The following is a 13552-nucleotide window of genomic DNA, read 5'->3' on the forward strand; positions in this document are numbered from 1 at the left end:
CAGAGGCGCAAGGAGAGAACCAACTATGTAACAGCACCGACAAACAAATTTTTCTGCAGCATCTGTGTAAGAGTCTGTCACTCTAGAATTGGCCTTTATAGCCACTCCAGGCGCTGCTCCACACACCACTGACCACCTCCAGGCGCTTACCCATTATCTCTCGAGACAAGTAGGCCAAAGATAAGATCGATAGCATTGTCTACTGAGTTAAATACCAGATTGTACGTGCAAAAATCATGACACATGGGATTATTTATGCTTATTCATTCTTACTTTTTGATAACTATGGGCTGGATTTTGTGCAGGAGGCGGGGCTCCTGGTGCGGGCCGAAAAGTCAGGGGGAACCCGGCCTCTGTATTTTTTCAGACGCCCGGAGCGATCCTCCTGTCAAAGTTTAGGGAGGCTGGATCCCTGTCCCTTTAAAGACTTTATTGGGATGGGGATCCTGCCTCCAAGAGCTGCTGGCCAATCACAGGGCTGGTAGCTCAGCAATATTGGCAGCACAACCAGGAGTGGTGGTCGCTGCCGGTACTACAAAGGCTTCAGACCCAGGCCCAATGCAGGATCCCAGACAAGAATTGCTGGGACCAGTCCGGAAGGCCCCAGCAAATGAGGGTGGTCATTACTAGGATGTTGCCTGGTATGGAGGGAAGGTCTTACGAGGAAAGGCTGAGGGACTTGGGGTTGTTTTCGTTAGAGAGAAGGAGGAGGAGAGGTGACTTAATAGAGACATACAAGATAATCAGAGGGTTAGATAGGGTGGATAGTGAGAGTCTTTTTCCTCGGATGATGATGGTAAACACGAGGGGACATAGCTTTAAGTTGAGGGGTGAAAGATATAGGACAGATGTCAGAGGTAGTTTCTTTACGCAGAGAGTAGTAGGGGCGTGGAACGCCCTGCCTGCAACAGTAGTAGACTCGCCAACTTTAAGGGCATTTAAGTGGTCATTGGATAGACATATGGATGAAAATGGAATAGTGTAGGTCAGATGGTCGGCGCAACATCGAGGGCCGAAGGGCCTGTACTGCGCTGTAATGTTCTAATTCTAATTCTAATTTGATCCAGGGAGAGGGGGTGTCCCAGGGGGTGCAGTTGTTCCCAGTGGGGTCCTCCGCGAACTACAAATTGCTCACAAAGGAGGGACCCCACCCCTAAGCCCGCAGGGAGGGTGCCTCGATTTTCAAGGTGTCCTCTCCATGCGGGAAGGCCCTCCCCTGCCGTTGGTAAGATCTCAGCAGTGGGAAGAGGCCCTTATCTGGCCTCTGGGTGGGAAAACCGTCATCGGTATCCTGCCCCCAGCAGAATCAGAACCAAGAATGCCGACGTTGGGTCCTGTGGTGGGCGAATCTGCCTCAATTCTTCGGTCACCCTTCCCCACCCCCCTGCCACGAAAACCAGTGTCGGCAACACATTTTAAAAAGCTGAAGCAACATGAAATGATCTTATGTTTTTTATTTAATGTAAAGTTTATTGAGAGTGGGACTTGTCAAGTGAGCTGAGTGACACTTTTATAAGTTCTCCTAATGAGAAAGCTGGCCTTTGTCTTGCTTTTCTTCTCAAACTTTTAAGTTCACTAATCTTGGTAAAGAAACTCTCTCTTCCCTGCTCCATTCTGTCAAATTACTTACACCACACCAAATAATTCACCCTATTCTTTTGATGGTATCTCTTCCATATCCTTAATATATTCAACTTAAAATTTACCTGGAATCATGAAAATTTACAGTACAGAAAGAAGCCGTTTGGCTCATAATTTCCATGCCAGCTGAAGTAAAACTTTCCAGCAGTTGATCTGTAACCTTGCAGGTTATGGCACTTCAGGTGCACATCCAAGTACTTTTTAAATGTGACCAGGGTTCCTAGCTCTACCACCCTCTCAGACAGTGAGTTCCAGACCCCCTTAGCCCTCTAGGTGATAAAAGATCTCCTCAATGCTCCTTTAATGCTGCTGCCAGACATTTTAAATCTATGCCTCCCCGGTTATTGACCACTCTGCTAAGCGAAATAGGTCCTTCCTATCCAGTCTATCTCGGCCACTCATGATTTTATACACCTTAATTGAATCAACCCTCAACCTCCTCTGTTCTAAAGAAAACAATCCCAGCCTATCCAATCTTTCCTCAAGCTAAAATTTTCCAGTCCTGGCAACATCCTTGTAAATCTCCTTTGTACCCACTCTAGTATGATCGCATCTTTCCCTTCCTGTAATGTGGTGACTAGTGTTACGATCAAGGTGGGAGGAGTGCACATTCTTTTCTCGTCCAATTCCTCCACAGGTCACAGCATATATTTTTAAAATGCTTAACTGTAACCGATTCAGTCAATTATATACTCTACTGTTTATCCCAGAATAAAATACACCAACTAGGTTTCTTTAATAAACAAAATTATCAGTTTATTATCAAACAGGATTTATCCAGTAACAAAGTAAAGCATTAACACACATTGAAATATGAAAGTTCCCTTTCTAAATTCCACCCCCCCCCCCCCTCCACCCCACACACACTGAAAAAATACAGAAATTCTTTCTGCTGAGGTCAGTAACAAAAAAGATTTTTAAAAAGAATATTTTGGTCAAATACTTGCTAATTCTTGAAGGAAAAAGAGAAGATATGGAAAGAAGTCAGTTGTCCCTTTTGGTCTGGCGTCCGGGTATATGGAGACAGGTCACAGGGATCTTTTCAGAAGAAATTCATTCTAGAGAAGTCAAGAATTAATCTGGTAGGCTTTCCAGGAGAAATGTAGCACCAGGCGTTTTGGTTGTCACACTGAATACATAGGGTTTCTTTCAAAGAAGTAGAGAAAGAGATAAGCTGGATGGTTTTTCTTTGGCAGGTTGATCTTCAACTGTCTTCAAAACAGTTCAAACCCCAAATAAACTGAAAAACAATATCCAAACCCAAAACAGCAATTCAGATCCTCCTTACCATTCATAAATCTTGACATTTCACTTCTCTGTAAATATTTTCCCCAGGTCATCAAGGTTTCTGTTTATTGAACTTTATGCACATGATTTTCAGCAAAGGTTGTTTTCAAACAACATCTCAAGTGTCCTTTCAGTGAACTATCAATAACAAATCAAAGTCCAGCATTTATAAAATCTTCAGCCTTCCGATGAATCCATCTCCACAATTTAAATATGAGTCCTCAAAAAAGATACTTAACAAAAAATATAGAAGCGTCTTCATAACATTAGAACTTCAGTTTGAGGGAGAGAAGTGTAGATTTAAGACTATTATTTTAAACTTAAATCAGGTCAATTATGAGGGCGTGAAAGCAGAGCTAGCTAAACTGGCAAATCAGTTTAAGGGATAGGTCAATAGAGATGCAGTGGCAGACATTTAAGGGGATATTTCAGAATACACAGAATAGATACATTCCAACAAGAAAGAAAAATTCCAAGAGGAGGATCCACCATCTGTGGTTAACCAAAAAAGTTAAAGATGGTATCAAATTTAAAGAAAAAGCATGTAATTGCGCAAAGATGGATGGCAGGTCAGAAGATTGGACAGTATATAAAAAGCAGCAAAGAATGTCTAAAAGATTAATAAGGAGGGAAAAATTAGAGTATGAGAGAAAGTGAGCTAGATATATCAAAACAGATAGAGGCCGGAATTTTACACCAGCCCAATGAGCCAGATGGTGGCGCGGGGGTGGCGTAAAATGGAGCGGGAGGCTCCGGGAGGCCTTCCCTATCCACTCCCGCCTCTGCCTCCCTTTATGTAGGACAGGGTGGGGGGGGGGGGGGGTGCAAAAAATGACCTGCCCGCCCCAGGCCAATCAAGGCCCTTAAGTGGCCACTTATCGGCCACTTAATGGCCTTCGCCTATGTCCACGCAGATTTTACACGTGGCAAGCGGGTGTCCTGGAGCCGGGAAAAGCCACCTGGGAAAAGCAGGCGGCTTCTCAATGTCCCGGATGGGGTCCAGTTCATTGGGTACAGGGTGCCCAATGGATGGCTGCCCCCACTTCCCCAACCACCCCCAAGACCCAACACGCCCCCTCCCCCCCCCCCCACCAAAGACCACCCTTGACTCGCTGGCGCCCGACTGATTACTCCCAGTGATGCAACGAAAACATACCTTATTTCCCGGCTCCCAGGCATCCTGTCTTCATGCCGGGCTGTAGTCACTGGGAGCGGTGGCCACTGCTGGGAATAAGAGCTGTCGGCCCTCTGATTGGCTGGCAGCTCTATTAGGCGGGACTTCCTCCCGCAAGCGGGTGGAAGTCCCATTCAGAGCAATTAAAACCTGGGGTCCTGTAAAATACGGAAGGGATCCCCAGGCGAGGCAGAAGCAGGTTCGCCACCGACTTTTACGTCGGAGGCCAGCTCTCGTCCACCCACCGTAAAATACAGAGTTTCTATAGATATTTAAAAAGGAAAAGAGTGAACAAAGTGAGTGTTGGGCCGACAGAAAGTGATTCTAGGGAATTAATAATGGAAAATAAGGAGATGGCAGATGAATTGAACAGGTATTTTGCATCGCCGTGACCATAGAGGATACAAGTAACATCCCAGAAATAGCTGTAAATCAGAAAATGGAAGGGAGGGAGGAACTCAAGAAAATTACAATCACCAGGGAGGTGGTGCTGAGCAAATTGTTGGAGTTGTGGGCTGAAAAGTGCCCAGATCCTCATGGACTTCATCCTGGGATCTTAAAAGAAGTGGCTAGTGAGATAATGTAACTCCTTTATTCAAAAAGAGAGGGAGACAGAAAGCAGGAAACTACAGACTAGTTAGCTTGATACCTGTCATAGGGAAAATGTTAGAAGGTATTATTAAAGATGTTATAACAGGGCACCTAGAAAAATTCAAGGTAATCAGGCAGAGTCAACATGGTTTTGTGAAAGGGAAATTATGTTTAACCAATTTATTGAAGTTCTTTGAAGAAGTAACATGTGCTGTGGATAAAGGGGAACCAGTGGATGTACTGTACTTAGATTTCCAGAAGGCATTTGATAAGGTGTCACATCAAAGGTTATTACAGAAAATAAAAGCTCACGGTGTAGGGGGTAACATATTGGCACGGATAGAAGATTGGCCAGCTAACAGGAAACAGTCGGCATAAATGGGTCATTTTCTGGTTGGCAAGATGCAATGAGTGGTGTGCCACAGGGATCAGTGCTAGGGCCTCAACGTTTTACTTTTTATAAAAATGACTTGGATAAAGGAAACAAAGGTATGATTGCTAAATTTGCTAATGACACAAAGATAGGTAGGAAAGTAAGTTGTGAAGGAGGCATAAGGAGGCTACAAAGGAATTTAGATAGGTTAAGTGAGTGGGCAAAGATCTGGCAAATGGAGCATAATGTGGGAAAATGAGGAATTGTCCATTTTGGCAGGAAGAATAACAAAGAAGCATATTATCTAAATGGTGAGAGATTCCAGAGCTCTGAGATGCAGAGGAATCTGGGTGTCCTAGTGCATGAATTGCCAAAGGTTAGTATGCAGGTACAGCACATAATTAGGAAAGCTAATGGATAGTTATCATTTATTGCGAGAGGAATTGAATACAAAAGTAGGGAGGTTATGCCTCAGTTATACAGGGCATTAGTGAGACCACATCGGGAGTACTGTATACAGTATTGGTCTCCTTATTTAAAGCAGGATGTAAATGCGTTGGAAGCAGTTCAGAGAAGGTTTACTGGACTAATACCTGGAATAGGCTGGTTGTCTTATGAGGAAAGGTTGGACAGGCTAGACTTTTATCCACTGGAGTTTGAAGAGTAAGAGGCGACTTGATTGAAACATGTAAGGTCCTGAGGGGTCTTGATAGGGTGGATGTGGAAAGGATGTTTCCTCTTGTGGGAGAATCTAGAACTAAGGGTCACTGTTTAAATATAAGGGGTCACCCATTTAAGACAGAGATGAGGAGAATTTTTTTCTCTGAGGGTTGTGACTCTTTGGAACTCTCTTCCTTAAAAGGCAGTGGAAGTTGAGTCTTTGAATATTTTAAAGGCAGAGGTAGATAGATTCTAGATGAGCAAGGGGGTGAAAGTTATTGGGGGTAAGCAGGAATGTGGAGTTGAGGTTACAATCAGATCAGCCATGATCTTGTTGAATGGCGGAGCAGGCTCGAGTGGCCTACTCCTGCGGCTAATTTGCATGCTCCTATGTAGTCTAGCTGTGGCCGAACTCGTGTTTTATACAGTGCGAGCATAACCTCCCTGCTCTTATAATCTATGCCTCATCTAATAAAGGAAAGTATCCCACAATCCTCCTTAACCACCTTATCTGCCTGTCCTGTTACCTTTAGAGATCTGTGGACATGCAGTCCAAGGTCTTTCTGAATCTCCAAAATTTCTCAGTATCCCACGATTTATTGTGTATTCCTTACCTCGTTTGCCCTCCCCAAATGCATTACCTCACATTTCTCCAGATTGAATTCCATTTGCCATTTTTCTGCCCATCTGAGCAGTCCATTGATATTTTCCTGCAGTCTATACATCTTTCTTCCTCACTAGGTGCAGGAAGGCTGTTTCTCCTGGCTGGGGAGTTTAGAACCAGGGGACATAGTCTCAGAAAAAGTGGCAGGCAATTTAGGACTGGGATGAGGAGGAATTTCTTCACTCAGAGGCTGATGAATCTTTGGAATTCTCCGCCCCAAAGGGCTGTGGAGGCTCAGTCATTGAATATGTTTAAGACTGAGATCGATAGATTTCTACATATTAAAAACATCAAGAGGTACGGGGATAGTACAGGAAAATGGTGTTGAAGTAGCAGATCAGCCATGATCTCATTGGATGGTGGAGCGGGCTCGAAGGGCTAAATGGCCTACTCCTGCTCCTATTTCATGTTCTTATGTTCTTATCAACCACAACCAATTTTTGTTTCATCTGCAAACTTCTTAATCATTCCCCCGACATTTATGTCTAAATCCTCAATTATATACCATGAAAAGCAAGAGTCCAAGTAGTGAACCCTGCAGAGCCTCTCTGGAAACAGTTTCCAGTTACAAAAACACTCTGGTGACCATTAACCTTTACTTCCTGCCACTGAGCCAATTCTGAATCCAACTTGCCACTTTCCCTTGGATCCTATGGGTTTTTAATTTTCTGCCATGTGGGAACTTGTCAAAAGCCTTGCTAAAATCTACAGAGACTACATTAAATGCACTACTTTCATTGACCCTCCCCATTACATCCTCAAAAACTACAATCAAGTCAGATACAAACTTTCTTACACCAGGTCCAACTTTCTTTCTCCCTGTCAGTTTATTTCTATTCCCTAGGAAACTGATTCCACTTTGTCTTCAAATTACCATCCATTGTTGTTATAGTTATGGAAGCTGCAGTTCATTCTCTTAATAACATAATTATGTATCAGTTTTTAAATCCTGGCCTAAACCATGGTACCACAAATGATCATGTTGCCTACATGATGCAGTTCTGGAACTCTCCTCTAAAACACTTTAGTTCATAATCTGTCATTTATCTTGAATATCTCCAATGTATTTCGCTGAGTCAGGCATCTTTCCCATCTACAAAGATTTTATTAGTTAATATTTCTTTTAATCTTAGATCATCATACAATGCCGGGTAAACCACAGATTGATTTTATTGCGAAAACTTGTTGCAGACCTCAAACCACAAACAGAAAGTATAATCAGTTTAAAAGGTATGTATTTGATTTTTTTAAGAATTCTATAAACTATTTTAATACAATATATACTGGTAACTATATATTTAATAGAATAATACTTCATACTTTCACTCATATTAGAAATTGAGTGCCTCACATTATTTATAAATCTTGTTATTAAATTATACTTCTGACATATGGGCCAGCATTTTCCCTGAAGCCTTCTGAACCCTGAAAACAAGTTCAAATGGGGATCAGAAGCCTGCACTGTGTAGGAAACAGTAACTCAGAGCTGAATTTAGTTGAGCTCCCGACATCGGGCTCCATGGTGGGGTGGGGTGTCAGAAGATCACTGAAGCAGCAGCCCCGCCATGAAGCCCGACGCCAGGATTGCCGGGCCCGATTTTGAAATTCCGCGCCTGACCACTTCCATTCCCAGCCCCAGTGGCGGCTGAAAATCCAACCCATAATTACTAACTAAGTTTGAATAAATCTGCATTTAAAACGAAGGGCAACTTATGCATTATTGTCACTTATCTAAACAGAATCTTTGTAAAATAGTAAAATTTGTCCCAATTAGGACTTCAGGTCAGCATGTATGTAACATTATGGTGAGTTACCTGTATAGTACCATTGTTCTTTTAATAACTAGCAATATGGCTAAGTTTCAGGCATTGTGCTGATTTTACTTAATTGTTTTTTGATTGATTCTTAACTTGTAGGTACATGTGTTTTAGTCAATGCTGCCACGGCCAAATATTATTCCCTGTATACAGTTGAGAGTTTTCTAAGCAACCATGAGAATATGAGACAAATGAGAGGCCTTAACGCTACCCCTGAAATTCCATGGCCTGCTCTGTCAACAGAAATGCAGCACAACAACCATAAATCCACCGATGTCAGCCAGTCCAGACCCTGTCCCATTTACAAGGACAGGGTAATTTGTCCATATGGGTGGCCTGTGCCCATACGGATGCAACAGTAGTAGCTCATGTCATAATCTTTTGGCAGAGAGTAGAACGGCTGAGCGGCTGAAAGCCTTTCTGTTACTGAGGCCCGTGCTGAATTGAAGATTTAAAAAGTTAAAGATACCTTCAACTTCAAATGGAGCCTTTCGGTGTCAATTTTAAGGTAATCCATCCCCTTCGTGATCATTTGCCCACCTGTGGACAAGGTCTGAAGTCTTTCCTGCAGCCTCCACAGAATTGCCTCCAGCTTTCAGCTGGTGAGAATTGCATGACCCCTTTGTAAGAGCAAACTAGATGTAATTCCCTGGGTATTCCAGCAATTATCCTTGACTTGCCCTTTCGATGTGGCATGGCAAAGCAGAAGACTGTCATTCTATCCCACCAGCTGACATCGATGGACTTATGATTGTTCTGCCCCACCAGAATTTAAGACAGGATTTTGAATGGGAAGGAATCCTTATAAAAATAAGGTCTAGCCCCAAACTTCTGTGCACTTTTCTGTACTAAAATGTTTTCCGTTATTCTTCCTGTATGGCAGAGAGCACTACAGTTTCCATTGACTGGACAGCTCAGGAAAGTGAAGAAAAACGGCATGTGAACCTTGCAATGGGAGACATTCAGCCTTTTACATTCCCTTATTATGTCGCTCCTGACTGGAATGATGAATTAGTAAGTAAAATATAAATGTTTTGAGAATTTGTATTATTTATGTTTAATGACAAATCAGACTTTAAACATATGATTTTTTTTTAATATTCATATAGCTAAAACAACAACAAAGCAGTTGTTAGCAAATTTATATTGACTAGATAGTATTTCTCTTAGCAAGTATCTTGCTTATTGACATGCAAACAGAAATGCTGGAAATACTCAGACAGCAACTGTGGAGAGAGAAACAGAGTTAACGTTTCAGGTTGATGATTATTTTGTTTGTTGATAGTGGATTTGTAGAGGACAATTGCAACTTGTAACATAAATTTAGCGTTTGATGTATTGTATAATTATTCTGTATTGTTTTGGAGAGAGTACAGTGAGCAAATGTCCTGTAGATAAAATACAGGGCAAATGGAAAGGAGCAGTGAAACTAGATTCAAGTTGATAAGACACATTGATGGAGAAGGTCATTTGGCTGACCTAAACTCATTCATTCAGAAAAACCCTACATAGGATTCAGTTGTTTCTAGAATGATGCCAGAGTTTTTGCCTTCATTACACAGGATAGATTTGGGTTGAGTCCAAGGATAAAGCACAGGTTTTAAATGTCTAATCTGCATCAACAAATCAACTTGAATTTAAGGGCATCTTTAGGGGTAGAATTGGTCCTTGTGTCCATTTTCTTGGGGGGGGGGGGGGGGGGGTGGTGGGGAACAAGGGCAAAAGTACCATTTTTAGAGTGCTGCTGCATTTGTCATTTTATTGTCACCATTTGCTTTGCATGTTTCTGTTGCTTTGGCTGATATTTATCTAGTGTAAGCATTTATATTAGCTCATGGGATGTTCCATATTTAAATAGAGATTGATATCTGACAGGCTGGCAAAATAGAGATATTTTATGTTATCAGTATTTAATTCTAACCTTTAATTTAAGGAGCTGTTGTACACTGTAACAAATGCTCACAATTTCTGGCAGCGTGATGTCTCAGCATCATGCTCTTGGCTGTAATAATATAAAACATCATTGCTGATGGAGTTCAGTATAACAATATAAATTCTAATGAAACTAGTATTCAAAATAGCACACCATGACTAATGAATAAACATCTAATTTTTAGGCCGCTGCTGCACTTGGACCTGTGTCTGTGAAGCCTTCAGAAGTAGTAATCAATCAACTAATACCATTCTTCAATCTAAAGGTTATATATTTTAAGCTGCAGTTCTTATGCCATTCTCAATGGTGCAGTGTCAGAATTATGTTTTTAATTTATCTGAAGCAGTGTTAAAAGAATAATATGTGAAACAATAATACCTGAAACTATCCATTTTGGTGTCTTTCATTTCCTCTGTTAAAATGATCTTCAGTTATTTTTAGTCCTCTTCTTTAATGTAACATTTTACTTTATGTAATTTATAAATTTTACAGGTTCATCAACGTTACAAACAAATGAAATACAAACCGTACTCTACCCAATATGCTTCATCCAGTTACCTTCCATTAACATTGTCACGGCCCCTCAGGTCAGAAGCAGAGGTAATTAATCTTAAATAATTTAGCATACTATTTTGAAATATAAATAAAAGAGCTATTATTTGTTTTCAGGAATGGAATTAGGATCTAAATTCAGGAAACTAAGATGCAATTAAGGATTCTATGCTAAATAAGAATTTTTGGTATCATGTCCACTTAAGAAGTTCAAATTCAAAAGGGGAAAAGCTTTGTAAGATGTTGTATCTTTCTTAACCTAATCATCACCTTTCCCTGTTACAAATGAACCGTTGTAGATCTGTAAATTTGTACCCATATAGTAAAGCTCAGGGCAGCAAGGTTAGTTGAGCCCTCGGGGGTGGTCGGTCCTGCCCGTTTGCAAGTCGTCCCAGGTCCAGGTAAGGGTCCCATGCTTAGGGTTGCAAGCCATGGCCAATGGTGGAACCAGCGAATTTTGGTGGTGAGGGTGGAAGAGCTAGACCCTCGAGGGACAATAGCTGCTTACAGGCACCAGGTCCTTCAGGAAGAGGATTTGTGTTTCCTTTAATAACACACATGAGGAAGGCAACTGGAAACCACCTAATGTACTTTTTCCCTAGTCATATTGCTCATTTCTCATGGAAGTTAAAAAAATAGGAGGCTCTTACTGAAGAGGAAAGTGTAGGACTGTGAGGTGTGGAGACATAAGCAGAGGGCCTGCCCTTGGTCAGATCACCACTACTGCTAGTAAAACTGCCAGTATTGTCCAAAATACAAGAACACAATTGTATTACATCCAATTGGTCTTGATATTTTGGTCTGGAAAAAAGCATGTTTCCCTCAAAATAGCACATGCCCACACTATTTGAGCTTATCAAAATTAATTTAATGAAAATCTCTGGCATTATCAGTATTAACAGAAACAAAAGTAATACTACTCACTGATTACTAACACACATACTTCCTCATAAATACTTGGAAGTGGAACCGGACAAATGATGATATAAAGGTTCAGGTGGACTTGCATTTCACTGGTTTTCTCAAGGTAGCTGCAGCAAGTTTAATTGGAATGGACACTGGGGTGAGTAGGTAGGGCAAGGGCAAAAAAATCAGGCAGAGATCAATCTATCCAAATCTTTGCTTATTGTGCATCATGTATAAACATCTGTTCGGCCAGTAAGGTAAGCATAAGGAGTTCTGATTATAAACAGAAGAGAACTTTGTTTTAATATTAAAATCTATCCCAATGGCATCCATATTATACATGTGCAATTTCTTGTCACTTCTTCTACACTGACTCCTCCATTACATTCAATCTCTTTCCTGGGTCAAGGGTCATTAAGCATCCATGTGAATTTCATCAGCAGCTCCAAGTAAAATCCAGGTGATGTTGCAGTGGAATCGCCACTGCAGCACTAGAGAACGTGGACTACCCACAACAAATCATCCACAGAAACCCTTGGCCGAGACTGAGACTTTCAGCAGTTAAATCTGGGGTTAAAATAGAAGGGAAGGAAGCTGTTCGTCCCATCAGGAGGCTTTGTGGCTTTCCTGCAATTACCAAAGGGACTATTGCCAGGCATTATCTGGTAGCCCCCAGGGAGTGGTGAGAACAGGGGCAGACAGAGAAGGCATGGGCCAGGAACAAGGGCCCTGCTGACAATTGTCAGCAGGGAGGGTAATTCAGATTTGCTGCCCCACTCAATTTCAAGCAGGTTTGTAGAGGAAAATCTAGCTCTATCTGAAAGAAAAATTTATCTGTAGCTTTGTGTGAAGTCCCTCTCCATATTTCTCTCCAAAATGTCCACTTATTTACAAACGAGGACCTTACCATGCAAAACATTATTGTGGATGATTCTATTGGTATTCTGACACTGACTGAAACATATTTAATGGATGGTGACTCCTTTCTTCTTATAGAGCTTCCTTGTCTGCTATAATTTTCATCAATTGTTACACCCAAACCATTGTGGGAGTGGCATACCTTTAATTGTAATTTGCACCTTGGCCTCTGTCTCTTCATATTTCTTCCTCCTCTGAATGTCTTTTCCATCTCTCTGTAATCTCCGTCAGTGCTAGAACCTCTGCCCCTCCCCCAAACTCTTCAATCCTCAGATAGTGGCCTCTTGTGCAAGTCCTTTACCCTATTACTGGCAGCTGTGCATTCAGCTACCTAGGCCCTATGCATTTGAATTCCCTCCATAAACCCCTTTACCGCCCTTACCCTCCTTAAAACTACCTCTTTGATCATGCTTCTGATCACCCCTCCAAATATGTGCTTGGCTCATTGTCTATGTGAAAATATTTTTCTATGTTAAAGGTGCTATATAACCGCAAATTTTTCTTTTCCCATAGTTTCTGAAATGAGTGTGATTTAATCTGACCTTTGCTGATTTCACCTCAACTCCCTAATTTCCCCCTCAATCTTAACTTGATATAAACTCCCTAATCTATATCCTTAGCTATCTCTTCAACTTCATCAGGTTGGTCTCTGCTGGCAGATTTTGTCTGGGGAAGTCCAGGTATGGATCAACTCTGATGCTTCCTGTTCAGTGTAGTCACCTTCACACACAAGTCCAAAGAGATAAGGAGAAAGGCAGAGCCTGTTAAAAGTGGCATCGACTGGGGAACCTGACAATACTTTGTACAGTGCAGGAGAATTCTGGTTGTAGTTTCAGGGTTAATATCAGCAGGTTATTGGATTATCACTCGTTACAGGTTGTATTTTGGGGCATTATACATATCACTTGGGATATTTTACTAGGCTGAATGCGCTATTATAAATGCAAATTCATGTTGTTACAAAAAGATCATCAGTAAGTTGTTATATTATCGTTGGTTATGAGGGGAATCTGATTATTACTAGTACTACTGTTAG

General features: G+C 41.5%; 1 protein-coding gene across 6 annotated transcripts in view; it reads left to right on the plus strand.

The window, feature by feature from the left end:
- cfap221 (cilia and flagella associated protein 221) overlaps positions 1-13552 on the plus strand; it is a 295786-nt gene that overhangs the window by 189235 nt on the left and 92999 nt on the right. For all 6 annotated transcript variants that reach the window (XR_010975322.1, XR_010975323.1, XM_068035142.1 and 3 more), the window contains exons 15-18: positions 7524-7620; positions 9091-9221; positions 10325-10405; positions 10633-10740. Coding sequence is in view for 4 of the 6 variants with exons in the window: in XM_068035142.1 (XP_067891243.1) it covers positions 7524-7620; positions 9091-9221; positions 10325-10405; positions 10633-10740 (417 nt within the window). In the remaining 2 variants the exon portion in view is untranslated. The remainder of the gene's footprint in view (positions 1-7523; positions 7621-9090; positions 9222-10324; positions 10406-10632; positions 10741-13552) is intronic.

Source organism: Heterodontus francisci, chromosome 7, assembly GCF_036365525.1.
Source record: "Heterodontus francisci isolate sHetFra1 chromosome 7, sHetFra1.hap1, whole genome shotgun sequence".
Classification (NCBI taxonomy): domain Eukaryota; kingdom Metazoa; phylum Chordata; class Chondrichthyes; order Heterodontiformes; family Heterodontidae; genus Heterodontus; species Heterodontus francisci.